The sequence below is a fragment of the Nyctereutes procyonoides genome, unplaced genomic scaffold, assembly GCF_905146905.1.
Source record: "Nyctereutes procyonoides isolate TBG_1078 unplaced genomic scaffold, NYPRO_anot_genome, whole genome shotgun sequence".
Taxonomy (NCBI): domain Eukaryota; kingdom Metazoa; phylum Chordata; class Mammalia; order Carnivora; family Canidae; genus Nyctereutes; species Nyctereutes procyonoides.
Genome location: NW_026575043.1, coordinates 28,183,226 through 28,200,129, shown reverse-complemented (window position 1 = coordinate 28,200,129; position 16,904 = coordinate 28,183,226). Strand labels below are relative to the sequence as shown.

At 38.8% G+C, this 16,904-nt stretch overlaps 1 protein-coding gene across 1 annotated transcript in view; it reads right to left on the bottom strand.

The window, feature by feature from the left end:
- Positions 1 to 16,904, bottom strand: part of ASAH2 (N-acylsphingosine amidohydrolase 2) — a 71,597-nt gene that overhangs the window by 5,872 nt on the left and 48,821 nt on the right. Inside the window, exons 13-19 of the mRNA XM_055322983.1 lie at positions 16,679 to 16,794; positions 15,177 to 15,271; positions 13,516 to 13,555; positions 12,638 to 12,733; positions 9,780 to 9,875; positions 7,631 to 7,777; positions 2,362 to 2,421 (exon numbers count right to left, since the gene is read on the bottom strand). Coding sequence (XP_055178958.1) covers positions 2,362 to 2,421; positions 7,631 to 7,777; positions 9,780 to 9,875; positions 12,638 to 12,733; positions 13,516 to 13,555; positions 15,177 to 15,271; positions 16,679 to 16,794 — 650 coding nt within the window. The remainder of the gene's footprint in view (positions 1 to 2,361; positions 2,422 to 7,630; positions 7,778 to 9,779; positions 9,876 to 12,637; positions 12,734 to 13,515; positions 13,556 to 15,176; positions 15,272 to 16,678; positions 16,795 to 16,904) is intronic.

Genomic DNA, 16,904 nt, shown 5'->3' with positions numbered 1-16,904 from the left:
GGAGGAGGAGACTGAGTGAGCCCTTGCACACAGGTCTAAAGTGTAGACCAGATAACAAGTCTAGGCCAGTGCCTATGTGAATTATGTGACTATCCTTTCCCGCCTCTCAATCCTAATCTCTACGTGATACACAATTAATTAATACAAGTTACTTAGTCTTTCTAAACTTCAGTTTCCTCATCTGTAAAATGAAGACAATAATATATAAGCCAACGGATAGCAGTGAGGATTAAATGAGATTGATGTAATAATGTATGTAAAGCACTTCACCTGCTGCCTGCAAAGGGTAAACCTTCAATAAATAGTGCTGAGGATTACTAATAATAAGAGGTAGTGGAAATTTTTGTATGCCAAGTCCCAGGGCACTCTTAGAAATCAATTCTATTCTTGTTACAGTGCTTTAAGCATTTTGTTCTCCTGCTTTTCCAAGGCAGCAATGATGACGATATTTCTCCACCCAAAGGATATCAAAGGACATCTAATCCTGCAGTTTTGCTATAACACGTTGATACCTTCAGAAAACAATGCTACAAACATGCAAATATTATGGTATAGTTTGACTGCCTAGAGAAATTAAACAGGTGCATGTGGACTTTCCAAGGCAGTGGAACATTTTTCCCCAGTGACATGTCTGACAATGTCATATCGCCACCATCGTTATCACAGCAAGAATGATATTTCAACGAACAGAAATGGAAGGTTCATTTGGGAGAAAGGTATCTGGAGCTGTAAGTAACTATGGTCTCTGGGAAGAATGGCTGAGGGATAGAGTGAATACATCCTTGGCCATACTAAAAAATCTGATTTTGAAATCACTTTTGGGGATCCCTGGGTGGCGCAGCGATTTAGCGCCTGCCTTTGGCCCAGGGCGCGATCCTGGAGACCCGGGATCGAATCCCACATCGGGCTCCTGGTGCATGGAGCCTGCTTCTCCCTCTGCCTATGTCTCTGCCTCTCTCTCTCTCTCTCTCTCTCTCTCTCTCTTCTGTGTGTGTGTGTGTGTGACTATCATAAATAAATAAAAATTTAAAAAAAGAAAGAAAAAGAAAGAAATCACTTTTGTATACTTACTCTCTTTTGCTTCTACTCATTTCTTTATTATTTTAATTTTACAACTGGAATATGTCTACCTATTACTTGTGTAGTTATAAGGACATTCTCTCTCTCTCTCTCTCTTTTTTAGAGAGAGAGAGAGAGTGAGGGATTACAGAGAGGGAGGGACAGAGAATCTTAAGCAGGCTCCACATCAAGTGCAGAGCCCAATGTGGGGCTCAATCTCATGACCCTGAGATCATGACCTAAGAGAAATCAAGAGTCGAATGCCTAACTGACTGAGCCACCCAGATGCCCCAGTTATAAGAACATTCTAAAGGAGTTACAGAGGAGTAAAATTAATTCGTTTCATTAATAGCTCCATTACATATGTATACTTTATATATGATCAATACAATAACGTATGAAATGATATATAACAAACTGTGAACAATTATTACCTCTAGGAAGGTTTATGGAAAGAGAGGTACTTTCATGTTCTATTTTAAGCACTTCTATATTATCTGTTTACACATGAACATGTATTTCTTGTGATATTTCTCAAGATTAATAAATAAATACCCAATTAGTCGCAGCAATAAAGAGGAAATGGCAAGTGCAAGATAAAGCAAAGTACATGGGCCAGGGCTCTGAGCCAGGAGCATCCCCTAGGGGTCCATGATCAGTCTGCAACACTGGGGGCAGGACCAGATGCTATGGTGCTGGAGGAAGAGAGAAACCAAAATGGGAGTAGGAAGGAAACAAAGATATACTTCATTCATGGCCCTTTAATTATTTTACCAAATTTAGTCAAGTTTCTAAATTGGGATACATAAGTGGGATTATATTCAAATTTGTATCTTCTCAAGAGACTGTGTAGCTCTCTATGCTTTGTGCAATATGTGATCCTAAGCAGACCCGGTTAAAGGTTTCCTATGCCTTATTTCCCCTCAGACTGAATTCTTTTTTTTTTTTCATTTTTATTTATTTATTTATGATAGTCACAGAGAGAGAGAGAGGCAGAGACACAGGCAGAGGGAGAAGCAGGCTCCATGCACCGGGAGCCCGATGTGGGATTCGATCCCCAGTCTCCAGGATCGCGTCCCGGGCCAAAGGCAGGTGCCAAACTGCTGCGCCACCCAGGGATTCCCCCCCCCCCCAGACTGAATTCCACACTACTCTTCCTACTGAAAGTTTCCCCACACCTAAAAAATAAGATGAAAAGCAAGTTGGGACATTTTATCATCATGTTGTTAACCTCTATGAGGATATTCAAATAAAGACTAAAAGGTGGATTTAAAATCTATAAAAAGAATCATTGATTCTTACCTGGTTTTCTGCTGAATTCTTCGGGTTAGCGCCTACAAACGTCACTTCGGCAACTTCTCCCTTAAAATAGAAACTCATTTGATGAGTTTTAAGTAAAAGTAATCTTTGCTATGCTCATATTTGGGCCATGATTTATGAAATGTTCTAGGATTCTGGGCACCTGTATGGATTCTATCCCATCTAATCAAGTGAGTTATCTTCTGAGAATACTAGAGAACATATCCTTGCCACAATGGACAAAGGAATTTTTGGCTGAGAAGTTACTCAAGGATTTTTTTGCCAATGAGTTTGCTTTCAGTACATTCAGATATCAATGAAGACAGTGCATTAAAATGGCTTTTTTAGTCTTTGATACTGTCTCATACTTCCCTCCAACGCACAATCAGGAAATGGATGGATTCAAATAAAAACAGTCAAAGCTTTCCACGAATGACTTATACTGGCACTGACATTTGCACAAAGTGGAATGACAGGGTGTGTATCTACCTTCCCACCTGAAACAAATAAAAGAGCTGAACAAATATGCATTAAACCATGGTTTTATAGACAGCAGAGCAGTGAGAACAATCAATCAATGAAAACAATGATCCTAGACTGATAGAAAACAGCCAAAATGAGCCCTGCAATTGCCCCAGCCCAACGCCTGGAGAGGGTGTGGTTCACAGCACAAAGAGGCAGAGCTCAAGCAAAGCCAGGCAGTCAAGCTAAGTTAAGGAAGAGATGTGGAAGTCCATGACGGCCAAATAGTCTTATGTTCACAAGGTAGAGTAACAGAGAAGAACATACCAGAGAGAGGAGAGCTACACACACAGAAAGAGAACTCTGGAGATTGTAGGAGGTTCCTCTCAACTCTGCATGTGGGTAAGAGAACCACTTGAAGCCAGGAAAAGAACCTGTCGCAGAGAGTGAAACCCTTACTCCCTGAAGCATTTAAGCACATACTGGGATCAATATGTGGCTGAACATTCAGTTATGTAATCACAGGGCAACCCTTGAGAGCCAGATTTAAAAGTAAAATGAAGAATAAAAACACTGAGCAGATCCAGTAGCCACACACTGCAAGGGAGACAGACTTTACAATTTTGTCCAGTCTAGTTTTCAACAAGCAAACAAACAAACGGAAACAACAACTCCAGGGTGGGGAGATGAGGCTAGAATCAAGAACTGATACAGTGTCAAAACACATCCAGTATTCAACAACAACAAAATATTATGGGATGTCCATACCTGAAAATATCACTCATATTAAGGGGAAAAAGCCCAATCAAATCTGCCTTTCTGGGTCCCCAGATGTTGTATTTAACAGACACAGACTTCAAAGCAGCTGGTATAAAGATATTCTAAGAACTAGTACAAGTCATTTGTAAAGAATTGAAGAAAAGTCTGATGATAATGATTTAAAATCACTGAGAGAACCTCAGTGAAGAGAAGTAATTTTAAAAAACGGGTTGGGTATTCTAGAGCCAAACATCACAACTTATATGAGAAATTCACTAGAAGGGTTTAATAGCAAATATGAGAAGACAGAAGAAAGGGTAAGTGAACTAGAATTTTATCAATATGAATTATTATATCTGAAAAATGGACAGAAAAAAGGTGAAGAAAATCGCTAGAACCTCAGAAACAAACAGGGCATCAAATATACCAACATTCACAAACCAGAAGTCCCAGAAGTCCCAGAATTCAAGGAAAGAGAGAAATATATGAAAAATCTATTTGAAGAAAGAATGGATGAATATTTTCCAAACTTGATCAACGTTACCTTGCCAATGGAAGGAACTCCATAAATCCCAAGCAGGATAATCACAGAACACTTTGAATTTAGATACATTGTAGCAAACTGGGGACAGGCAGAGACAAATAGAAAATCTTGGAAGCCATAAGAGAAAAATGGTTCATTGCTTACAGGGAAACTCCAATAAGATTAGCAACTGGCTTCTCTTTAGAGAGTCAGAGAAGAACAGTGGCAACAGGATAACACACTCAAAGTGATAAAAGAAAAACATTTCTCAACCAAGAATGCAGCAAAACTATTCTTTAGAGAGAAAGGGAAAATAAAGCCGTTCCAGCTAAATAAAACCTGAGAGAATTTGTTAGCAGAGCTGTCCTACAAAAATACTAAAGGAAGTTCTTCGTGCTGAAAGGGAATGATGCTAGATGGTAAAAATAGTTCTAATTCCTAAGAAACAATAAAGAGCACCAGAAAGGTAAATATGTGGACTGAATTTAAAATATTCTATAAACATACTTTTCCGTATCTTCTCTTAATCTATTTTAAAGGTGTAAGCTAAAAAATAAATTTAAAGAAAATTTTTAAAAAGTATAAGCTTGTGTATAAGACAATAGTTATAACACTGTATTACTGCATTTATATATATTTATATCACAAAGTGTGGGAAAGGAAAAATAGATATATTGGAGCAATCTTTTTATATTTTTTGGAATTGTTAGTATTCTATTGAAGTAGGGTGCAATTAGTTGCGATGCATATTATATCCCTATGACATAATAAGATATTTATATGTAGTCTCGGTCCCCATATCCTGGCACAGAGCTCCTAAAACCCCTAGAATCCCCTAAGTGGTGTGTCTTTTTGTATGTTAATGAGATGACCAGTGGCTGAGGGTTTCTGAGTAACAGCAGGGTGAGGGCTAGTTGGGGAATTGACCTTGTGATTAGAGAGTTAGAATGATCAAGTCCCACTCCCTGATCTCCAGGGAGGGGAAAGGGACTGGGGGTTGAGTTAATCATCAACAGCCAATGATTTAATCAACCATGCCTATGTCATGAGGCCTCCATAAAAGTCCCTAAAGTCTGGGGTTCAGAGAGCTTCTAGATTGGTGAATACATGGCGATGCTGGGGCGGTGGCCTTCCCGGAGAGGTCATGGAGCCTTGGTTCCTTCCCCCATACCCTGCCCTCTCCTTCTCCTCATTGGGCTGTTCCTGAGCTATATTCATGTATAATAAACTGATAACCTAGTAAGTGAACTGTTTTCCTGAGTTCTGTGAGCCTGTTCCAGCAAGTTATTTAACCTGAGGAGGGGCTCATGGGAATCTCCAATTTGTAGCCAATCAGTCAGAAGCAGAGGTGACAACTTAGATTCACCATTGGTATCTGAAGTGTGTGACGAAGTGGAGGTGGAGGGGTACAGTCTTGTGGGAGTGAGCCCTTAACCTATGAGGTAGATGCCAACCCCAAGTAAATAGTGTCAGAATTGAATTGAATGATATAACACCAAGTTCTGCAGATGAATTCGCCAAGATGTCTGCAGAGAATTGCTTGGTGTGGGGAACATGTCCACACACCTGCGGTCAGAAGTCCTGAGAGTGGATGGTGTGGAGAGGAAAATCAGAATTCTTTTTCCTTTTCAAGGCCATAAAGCAGCTACTAGGAAAATAATCAAATATATATATAGTAAAAAAAATCAACAGAGAAATAAAAATCATACACTAAAACATAAAAAAAAAAAAACCTGAGCTTCCATCTTAAGAAATGAAAAGAGCAAAATAAAATCTAAACAGTCAGAAGGAAGAATATAATACACCAGGGCAAAAATCCATGAAATTGAAACAGAAAAACAATAGATAAAATCAGTGAAGCTAAAACCTAGCTCTCTGAAGACAAAGATGGTCAAGATCAGGAAGAAAGAAGGGCCATCATTATTGACTCCACAGAAATTAAAGGGATTGTAAGAACATATCATAAACTTTACCCAAATTAGACACCTTACATGGAAGAGGCAAATTCCCAGGAAGATGTCAATTTTTAGAAAGATGCAGATTCCTCAAGACAAACTAAGTGCTGAGAGAGACACATAATTGACTCAAAAAAAAATTTAACAGTCTTATAATAAGTAAAGAAACTGGGGATCCCTGGGTGGCGCAGCGGTTTGGCGCCTGCCTTTGGCCCAGGGCGCGATCCTGGAGACCCGGGATCGAATCCCACATCGGGCTCCCGGTGCATGGAGCCTGCTTCTCCCTCCGCCTGTGTCTCTGACTCTCTCTCTCTCTCTCTCTCTCTCTCTCTCTGTGACTATCATAAGTTAAAAAAAAAAAAAAGAAAAAAAAAGAAACTGGAGTAGTAAGTAAAGATTCTGTTATAAAGAGAAGCCAAGGTCCATGTGGCTTTTCTGATCAAACTGATTGAATATTTAAAGAAGAAATAGTATCAGTATTTTCCATGCACTTACAAAAAATACAGGAGGAAACACTTGCTAACCCATTCTCCCTGACATCAAAGGCAATGGAGACAACACGTGAAGAGAAGACTACAAATTTGCTTCATGGACTTGAGTATAAAATTTCAGGAAAATATTAACAAACCAAGTACAACAACAAATTAAAAAAAGATTCTATGCTATCACAAAAGGGTATTTATTTAACATCTGAAAATCAACTGATGCGATACACTATATTACCAGAATCAGAGACAAAATCCTACATAATCACCTCAGTAGACATGAAAGCATTTGAAGCAAATCCAACATCCATTCTTTATCAAAAAAAAAAAATAGTGGCATACAAGAGAACTCTCTCAACTTGATAAAAGGCATCTACAAAAATCCTAGAGAAAATACCATATTTAAGATTGATATTTAAGAAAGATATCAAGAAATTGATATTTAAGAAAATATCACATTTAAGATCTTCCTCCTAAGATTAGAAATGAGATAAGGACGCCCAGTCTTACAGTGGGTCTTCAACAGGGTATTGGAGATTCCAGCCAGCGCAATAAGGAAAAAAAAAAAAATCAAAGGCCTCCAGAAAAGAAATCCAAAAAGGAATAAGTGAGCTTGCTTTTATTCACAGATGACATGATACTTATATGTAGAAATCTCTAAGGAATACACATCCCCCACCTAAAATCTACTGGGACTAATAAATGATTTAGCAATGTTGCGGGACACGAGACCAATATAAAATAGCAATAGTATAAGTCCTACTTAATTTCTACGTGCTTTCCCTGTCCTTGGTTTAAGAGACTTTTTTGAGCTCTAGCAAAGGGTTCCATGACCATCCATTTAAGAAGAAAAGAAGAATTTGGATTTTAGAGATTTGATTTTACATCACAACCACCTGAAAAATAAATATTTCCCCATTCTGATGTTTGCAGAGGCTCTGCAGAGCTAAGAACAGTTGTCAAAATTATCGTTGCCAACAGCTGGTCTACAGCATTATTAGAAGCAGGTGTTGACATTAGACAGTATCTTTCCCTCAACCCCAGACACAGGCTTCTGGAGGATTCCAAGATCTCTTTGTGCACCTTACCACTCTGTATGTAGGTTTCGCAGGCTGCAGAACATCCCCAAAAGTTTTGCCTATTGGCGCTCTATCCACAATATTTGGAATTAGTGAGGCTATCAGTTGTTTGAAAAATGGAGGCTCTGGACCTCTGCTCAGGTTGGCTACTGTGTCCTAGAACAGAGAGCATTGGCTTAGGAAGCACAGAATGTAGAGTTAAAGCCCCTTTCCCCAAGCTCCCGCCTTCCAGAAATGCCTTCATTAAAGGACACATCCACACACACTCACATCCTCTCTCCAAGACCTAACAGCTTTAACAAAATGTGGGGGAACTTTGCTAAAATGTGAGTCTAGATGTACAATTTAAATTTTTGTCACTAGAGGAAAATTTGGGTCATAGACAACACTTTCACTCCCCCAGACCACGTAGTCCAGCAATCAGAGTGTAAACACTATACAAGTTTAGATTCTGGGACAGCCGTTTTTCAACTGTCTGACTTTGGATAGAAGCCTAAAACATGGTAAGCCTCTGTATCATGATGCTGTAATTACTCTTTTAATTTTTAAAAAATGTTGGGCCTCTCTTATCCAGAATTTTTTTTCTCCCTAAGTCCTTCTCTACGCTAATTAAAAAATATAATAATATAATAAATACACTTTTAACTTAAGATCGGCATGTGCCTTGACTGGTTTAATCTATGTTTTCCACATTTGTCACTTCTAATAGCATCATCACAATGGCTAATCTCAAATTTTAAATAGTCCTTCATAATGTACACTAACCCTCACTTAAATAATTTAATCTTTTTCAGCAGCCATAACATCTATTTGCTGGCATTCCCCCTTCACAAATGGGAACATACGCTGGGAGATACTCAGTAGTTTTTTTCAAGATCACATCGCTAATCTTAGATACAGACATAAAACTGACTATGACACAAATTTCCACAAAATGAATCACACTTTCTCCCTAAGTATCACTATAAAATTTGAAGGCTCTATTTCCATGGGAGGAACGGTAGATGTAGAGGCATAATGCTAGTAAAAACAGTTGCTATCTCTCGGGATGGGTTATAGGTTTACACTTTTCCATATAATCTGAATATACTATAACTAGTTACAGCTTTTAGGATGAAAATTAAAGAAGCTCTACTTTGAAAAAAAAAGGACCAGACCTAAAATTGAGAAGAATGCTATAAAACAATAAACAGGCAATTAAAATATGTCCTAAGTAGACATCTTGTAGTGAAACTTCATACGGTCAGCAATTAGGTAGAGACATATGGAATTGCCAATATTCAACTGTGTTGACCCACCGAAGCAGCTGTATTATTTGTTTCAACCCGATATAATCAAGCTTTTTCTCTGAAAGGGCTCTGTTGTCCTTGCCATAATTGTGTCCCAGCCTTTACTGGGGCCTCTATGGTGTTATATAAAGATTTGTTTATGATTTTAAGCCCTTTATCTTGCCTATTGGCTCATCATCTGATGCCAGAGTCAGCTTCATTAATAACTGCATGCCAAAAGGAAGAGGTCCACAGTGGAGTTCTTTTAAGACAACTTACTTAGCTGTATGTATTCTAAGTCGATGCAATGTGTACACATTCCAAGGTTGTACTTCATCACCTCTAAGCCTCTAGTGATTCTAACAACTGCTATTATTTTTGAGCCACCAAGAAAGTAAAAACCTGCTACTAATCATAATCATAAAATTATTCTGATTGAAAGATGCAATCATTTCAGAGATGCTACAATATGGGCAATGGGCACCTCAGAAGGAATGACCAGCTCAACTCATGAAGTGATTGCAGAGACTCTGGCCAGCACTGAAGAACACTGGTTTAACCCTCAGCTATAGTTATAGTAAGTGTGATGACTTACATCTCCAAACCAATTTTCTCATCTGAAAAATGGGGGGAAATGATACTTTCACATTTCACACGGGGATCATGAGGATAATATGAAATCATGTATGTGAACAAAGCTGTCCCTACCAAATGATGTTAACTGTATCTGAATTTACTATCAGTTTCGTTTCTTAGAAATACTTCATGACTACAAACTTTTTAAATATAAAGATTTTGAAAGAAACTGGACATTTGAAGCTACGGTTTTCTTTTGCATCCTTCTGCATCTCCCCACCCCTGAGACACACATGCATACGAGTTTTGATTACCGTAGCAATGGCCTTAGCAAGGGCTCTGAAGAGCTGGATGTAAGCAGACAGAGTGTGTGGTCCATAAATTGTAGACGCTGCCTCGTACCGCTGAACCTGCAGGAGAAACAGGGCTGAGTGTTACACTGTTCTGCATATCTCCATCCATTTGGCGCATCTTAGGGGAGGGGTGATGTTGGACATCTCACATAATTCAAACTGGCATAATTCAAGATTAACTATGACAAGAGGTGGTGGGCATTTCCATTTACCAGTGAACGTCAATGGCTACCATCAATTACTTGATAAAGGCAGTGGGTTTTCTCGGTTCATGCCATTTGGACTATCAGTCCATCTAATCTGAAAGAGGTAAATAGCTCCTAAGCATAAGTCTATTTTAAGCACTTGCAATTTAAATGTTTGCCTTCAAGGAGCATAGCAGGAGGGAAAAAATGAGGGAAAATGAGTCTCAGTAACTCCTGGAGAAATTGGGTGGTGATGATACTGCCTGGAGAAGGACATTTAACCACCATACAGCTATAAAATAGAACCAGATACATCTCCTGTAGCTGAACTACAAGCCTCTGGTTGTTCTACAGGAACCTCAGACTCATCAAAACTAAAGTGGAACTCATCACTCCAAATACACCCGCTCGCCCTGCAACATTCTTCATTCCAGTGGATACCACCCTTCTGCCATCTTGGACTCCTCCCTCTCTCCCATCCTATATCCTGGAAGTCTCTGAGCTACCATTACTTGGCATCTCTTGAATTCTTTCATTTTCCTCTGTCTCTCCTGATCTTACTGTGGCCAAACTCTTGGTTCTCACCCAGGTCATAACTACAACTTCCCAGTCAGTGCTCTGTCCCTACACTTGTCCCTCCAATGTGTTTTTCTACAATGTCATCCTAGTGACCTTTCTAAATCAAAACTTGATCATAACACTCCTTCTTTAGAATTCTACTGCAGTTTTCCAAAACCTTCCTTGTTGAGTTAAAGCTCTGTAGTATAGCATAAAAAGATGCTCCATCAACTAAAACCTCCCCATCAACTAGTCCCCTGTCTCACTACCTTCAACTAATTATGGCCCTTCAAAGGTACTAACTCAGCACCCCCCACCTTTGCATGTATATTTTCCTCAATATGGGACACGGCCTTCACTTTTTATTTCCCTGACTAGCTCTATTCATTCTCAAGAACTCAGACAGATGTTACATCTTCCAGAAAATCTGCCAGCCTCTAACCTCAAACACCCAATATAGACTACTACACTTTCTATTTGTTTTCATATCACCTTGTGCATCCCTTTTACAGAAATGTGATTACACGCTCTTCTCTGCCTTTCACTAGACCATAAATCCCAATAGTCTTGAAGGTAGGGGCAGATTTTTACTTATTGTTATGTGCAGATCATGGCTAGTACAGTATCTGTCTCAACACGTTTCTGTTGAATGAATTAGTGAATAAATTAATTAATATTAACCCTTGCAGGAGTATGTCCCTGAGAGAGGTTGTAGGGATTCCTAAACTTATTTGTGCCCTGGACTCTTTTTTTAAAGATTTTATTTATTTGCTTGTGAGAGAGAATGAGCAAGAGAGAGAGAATGAGAGAGAGTATGGTGAGGGGTGGAGCGGGCAGCGGGAAAGGGAGATGCAGACTCCCTGCTGAGCAGGGAGCCCCATGTGGGATTCAATCCCAGGACCCCGAGATCATGACCTGAGCCAAAGGCAGGTACTTAACCGACTAAACCACCCAGGTGCCCCTAGACTGAGATATATTTAATCAAACAATAATAAACCATTTTGTGATAGGATAATATTTGTTTTTCTTTATTAAACAAGAAATGCTTGTGCTTCTTTGTTGAGTAACAAGATCTGATAGCCGATCTAATAACTACTGTGATTTTAAAATAGCTATGAGAGTGAAGTCATTTCCAAATCTGCAATCCCTCTCTGTAATATAAAAAGTATCTGGGGTTCCTATTGTGACAAAGTCAGAGGTACTGCTAATATTATTGTCATTTGCTATCTGTACTCCTAATTGAAGGAAATTCTAAATCAACAGTTAAAGAGAAATGAAAAAATAGATTAATGAAAATTAGTCCCATCCAAGTTTACCCCAATTAAGAAACTTTATTCAATAGGATTTCCTGGAAAGCAGAGACTTTCAGGAAAGTCAACAGAGGGCAGCAGGGCAGCCTCCACTCCTGGCATCACTGGCCATTTGTCAAGAGGCAGGCTGAATGCCTCCGTGTGGACCGCCAAGATACACCAGCAGATAGGTTAGCAAATAGAAATGGTGGGAACCTAGATTGTTTCCATGGTTTTAACTACTACCATTAAAAAGTACTTGAGCTACTTTCTGTGCTATTTGCAAACAAAGAAACATTACCTCCCCTCAATTCTCTGAGACTGTGTTTCTTAATCTCTGTCATACATATAAAAAAAACCCTACTCCAGAGCTGTTGTGAAGATGACTTAAGATAACATTGTCAAGGTGCCCATCTAGTGCATTCAATTAATAGTAGCTATCAATGAGACAATATTCCCAGGTTCTACAAAAACTTCAGGCTCCAGAAGCACTATGGGCAGGATTACAGAGGTAGCATGCCACCACTCAGGCTTATTACCAGTATCCCTGACAAAATAATTTAGTTCAGAAAAAGTAGAAGTCACGGAGAACAGAATTTCTACTCAAATTTGGAAAGGGTAAACCTAGAACTCCCAAATGCGACCTCTGTCTTATTCTCTCCTCTGTCCCAAAACAAAGGCATCTCTCAAAAACACCGTTAAGGACGTCTAGAAGGAAAACCTGCATTTAATGAAACAGTCTTGAAAATGGTATAGTTAATTTAAATGACGAGAATTTTTATTTTACCTGGTATTCTTCAAAGGTGGTAATGTAATGTGTATACACGTTGCACAGACCCGAAATAACGACGGTCATATTCTGCATCCCATACGTTGCAAATTCCTAGTGGGGGAAAGATAGAGCTCAATAAAATTACTCTTCATCGTAATGGGTATTATCAGCCCAGTTATACTTAACACAGGATCATAGATGTGAATCAGTGGCATAGGATGTCTCTTTTAACGTCATTCCCAGTGATCAATGCTCCTGGGAACGCAGAAGTACGGACAAGTCCTTGAGGAAAAGTTAGAGCCATAACTGCACTACAGTTGGGCAAGTCAATGGATCGATGAACATCTTAGTGCTTACATTTGCAGATGTAGAATCTTATTACTAAAATACAGATATTTTATCCACTTCCTAAAAAGCATAATGGGAGGATAATAACTAACCATAATGGTTATTTCCAGCTCCAAGTAATAAGACCTCTGTTGATTATGTCATTCTAGAACCATTTGGAATGCTTCCTGAATATAAAGAAAATTGTAAATGTAGATAAAATCCAGAATTCCTAACATGTGTTAGGTCTTATTTAGACAGGACTCCATGATATTAAAGTACTTAAGGTTATTTGTTATTTAACCCATAAAACCATTATTAATTTTAAATTATTAGTATATAAATAGCAATAAATCATTTAAACCTGTTTATAGTTTCCTTATAATTTTTAAGCTTCTTCTTATACCACTAATATTTCATATTCACCTCTAGATATTACTTTCAAGAAGTGTAAAACTCTAGTCATCTCCACAAAGATTAACTTAAAAGATATCAAATCATAGGAATAGGGTATTCTTTTCTCTTCATGAAACATAAATAGGCATTTTCTTTCATTTTTAACTTACTGCTTGAACTGCCTCTCGAAGTCTTCGTCCAGACATGGTCCTGAGTCAAGAAAACAGAATTATCTAAGTGTTTCCCTATTCAGAATGTATGAAAAGGATACAGAAAAACTCATAGTGAAAGACAAATGTGATCCCAGCTCATAATACAATATGGACAAGTATGTAGGAGCTCTATGGCAACACAAAGCAAAAGTTGAGCTTTTTTGTCCCTAAGCATCCTATCTTGAAAATAAATCCTAAATTCAAAACAACTTGATGGAAGGAAAGAGAATCAATGAATATCACTGGCAAAGACTACAATCACTTTCCATTCATTGATTCAACAAGAATATACTGTCTGTGTTCAATGTTATTAAGAGCTGAGGCAAGTAGAGAGTGCACTGCTCCTGCCTATGAAGAATTTATCATTTCGTTCCTTCGTTAAATCCTTCAATAAAGCACAATATCGACTACAGATGAGGCCCACTTCTCAGTGCTAAGGGTTCAATAGTAGGAAGCTTACATTCCAGGGAGTGACAATGGTCAAGAAACAAATAAAAGAAGTAATGGTCAAGAAACGCATTGTGGGAGTGTGGGGTGCAGTGTACAGATGAAAGGTGATGGTGGTTGTCCTTGTGATGATGCGGGAATATGGCGGTGGTGGCGGCAGTGACACAGAGTCATATAGCATCAGCAGGAGGGGCATCTCTGTTAGACATCTGAGCGTAGAATTGAAGGAATAAGAGCCGGTCGGGGGATAAAAGGAGGGTAACCATTTCAGGCAGAAGGAACCATAAGTTGATAAGCTCTGAGACAGGCACATGCTTGCTGATCTCGGAAATGCAAAGAAGCCAAGGTGTCTAAAGCAGGGGCGAATAAGGGGGAGAGAGGTAGGAAATCAGATCAGAGAAGTTGCCAAGGAAAAGTCTCTCCCAGGGCCATGTAGGATGTTGTAACTGTTTAAGAATTTACCTGGAGTGAGATGGAAAGCCATTGGAGGGTTCTGAGCCCTGACGTGATTTAACGTAGGTTTTAAAGGGATTCCTCTGGCTGTTTGTGTTGAGAAAAGACTACAGAAGAGTAGGGAAAAAGCAAACAGGTGAGACAGGAGGTTACTGAGGTAATCTAGGGGACAAATTATGGAGGCTTAGACCGGGGAGGGAGTGATAGAAAGTGTTGGGTGTAATGTGTAGAATTTGTGAGAAGACTGAAAGTAGGGGAAATTGAAAAAAAAAGAAAGAATTCAGGGATGGCTCCAAGGTTTTCCAGCCTGAGCAACTGGAAAGATACTACTTACTCAGATAGGGAAGACTGCATAAGGAGATTCCAGACCATCATTCCTGCTTCTAACACTTCAACTGCTTCAAGTACCTGTATTTTGATACCACTTCAAGACTCTCTACTGACATAATAATGCCCAACATCATTTACATTTGGAATAACTTTTTCAAATGTTTATATTTGCTATAATTTCCTCACTGGCAATACACCTGGAAAGATGGACTCTTAGGAGGCCCACCCAAAGAGGGTTGGAATATTTGTCACTGTTGCCAGAATGGTGCGGTGAGATACCAAGGATTATTATCAGTTCAGAATTCTTGCCCATGATAAGAAGTGACTCCAGCAGAAACACATACACAATGAATACATATTTAATTACGAAATAACAGAGAAGAGCTTACGTAAACTCCCCAGGGATGGCAGTGATGGCCAAGGACCCAATCGTGATCATCTGAACATCAACAATATCGGGGTGCCAGGGGTGAGGTTTTGTCAACTAAGAACCCAAAACATGAAAACTGTGTTAGGGGTATTGTTCTTTCTACAGTCAAGAGACAGATGATGCTCACAGAAGTTCCTTTATTAAAGAATTTATAATGTTTCCAGCTGGTTTGGGTGCTCGATCCTACTAGACCAGATTTTCTTTCTAGAGTAGTAAATATTCTATCTGGTCATAACATAAGGATCTCAGATGCCAGTGCCCCCTTAACCCAGACTTATTTTCTCATCAGTGAAGTTTTTAATGGCTCTGGCATCATGGAATGATAACATGTAACAGGTAACCAAGGGTTCTCTTGGTGCACTGTGGTGACTATCCTTAGCAAGATGGACAAGTGAGTCTACATTTGGAACAGCTTAAGTGAATGATTTCTCTTTTCACTCTCATAGCACTTTAAATTTGCAGTTACTAAGTCGTGTCTTATTTTCCTAGTTTTCTCCAAGACAATCTATCCTTTGCATAGTTGGATTAGTATAGAGGCTTTCCTTTTACTCCTTCCTTTCCTCTCTTTCTTCTTCCTAAAGAATTTTAATTGAATATTAGGGGGAAAAAAACTCTACTGAAAAATTTTTTCTTCATCAATAATTCTGGTATGACCTTTTGACTTTTTATTTTATTTTTTTATTTATTTATGATAGTCACACACAGAGAGAGAGAGAGAGGCAGAGACATAGGCAGAGGGAGAAGCAGGCTCCATGCACCGGGAGCCTGACGTGGGATTCGATCCCGGGTCTCCAGAATCGCGCCCTGGGCCAAAGGCAGGTGCTAAACCGCTGCGCCACACAGGGATCCCGAACTTTTGACTTTAAGAACGTGAAAATCCATGGTCCAAAGGAGTATTAAAGGAATATTGCTTTAGTTAATCATGCTGTCTGAGTTGTGAGAAAATTAAGACATGAACATGTCCCTTTTTATATGACCCGAGGATGTTTTTCTCTGCAGAGAATTGTATGTGAACTCCTGTCCTGGAGTCAGCATAAGTGAATCCTGAATAGGACAGATGTTGATTGAATCCTTCCTTTTCTATTGTTTACATTGTTCCAGTTATTTATCACAAATTCTAAGTCACAACATTTAATAATCATACCCTTTATTCCTTAGAGTTAGATCCTTAACATACATATTTTTATTTATTTTTTTCATATTTTTATTTTTTTATAAATTTATTTTTTATTGGTGTTCAATTTGCCAACATGTAGAATAACATCCAGTGCTCATCCCATCAAGTGCCCCCCTCAGTGTCTGTCACCCAGTCACCCCATACATATTTTTAATATTAAAACTTTGGTGTGAGAATATTTGAATAAGAACTCCCATGTCAACAAAGATCTATCATTTGTCTCTGACAATTCGTAAGTTTTAAAATAAAATACTAATTTTACCATGATAGTCAAAATGCATTACCTCTCCAGTGTGAAGAAGGATTGGTTTTGGTTTCTGACACTGTTTGATTTCTTCAGATGGCTTGCCCAGGAGTTGATCCCGAAGAGTGTCCCAAAATGGATCCCCTACTGTTGTCCCTATTAGGAACATTAACACTAATTTGATTCCAACCCTCTGAAAAATGCCATCACTTTGACAAATGTACAATGATGCCTTTACTGCAAAGATTTTTTATTTTTTTTTATTT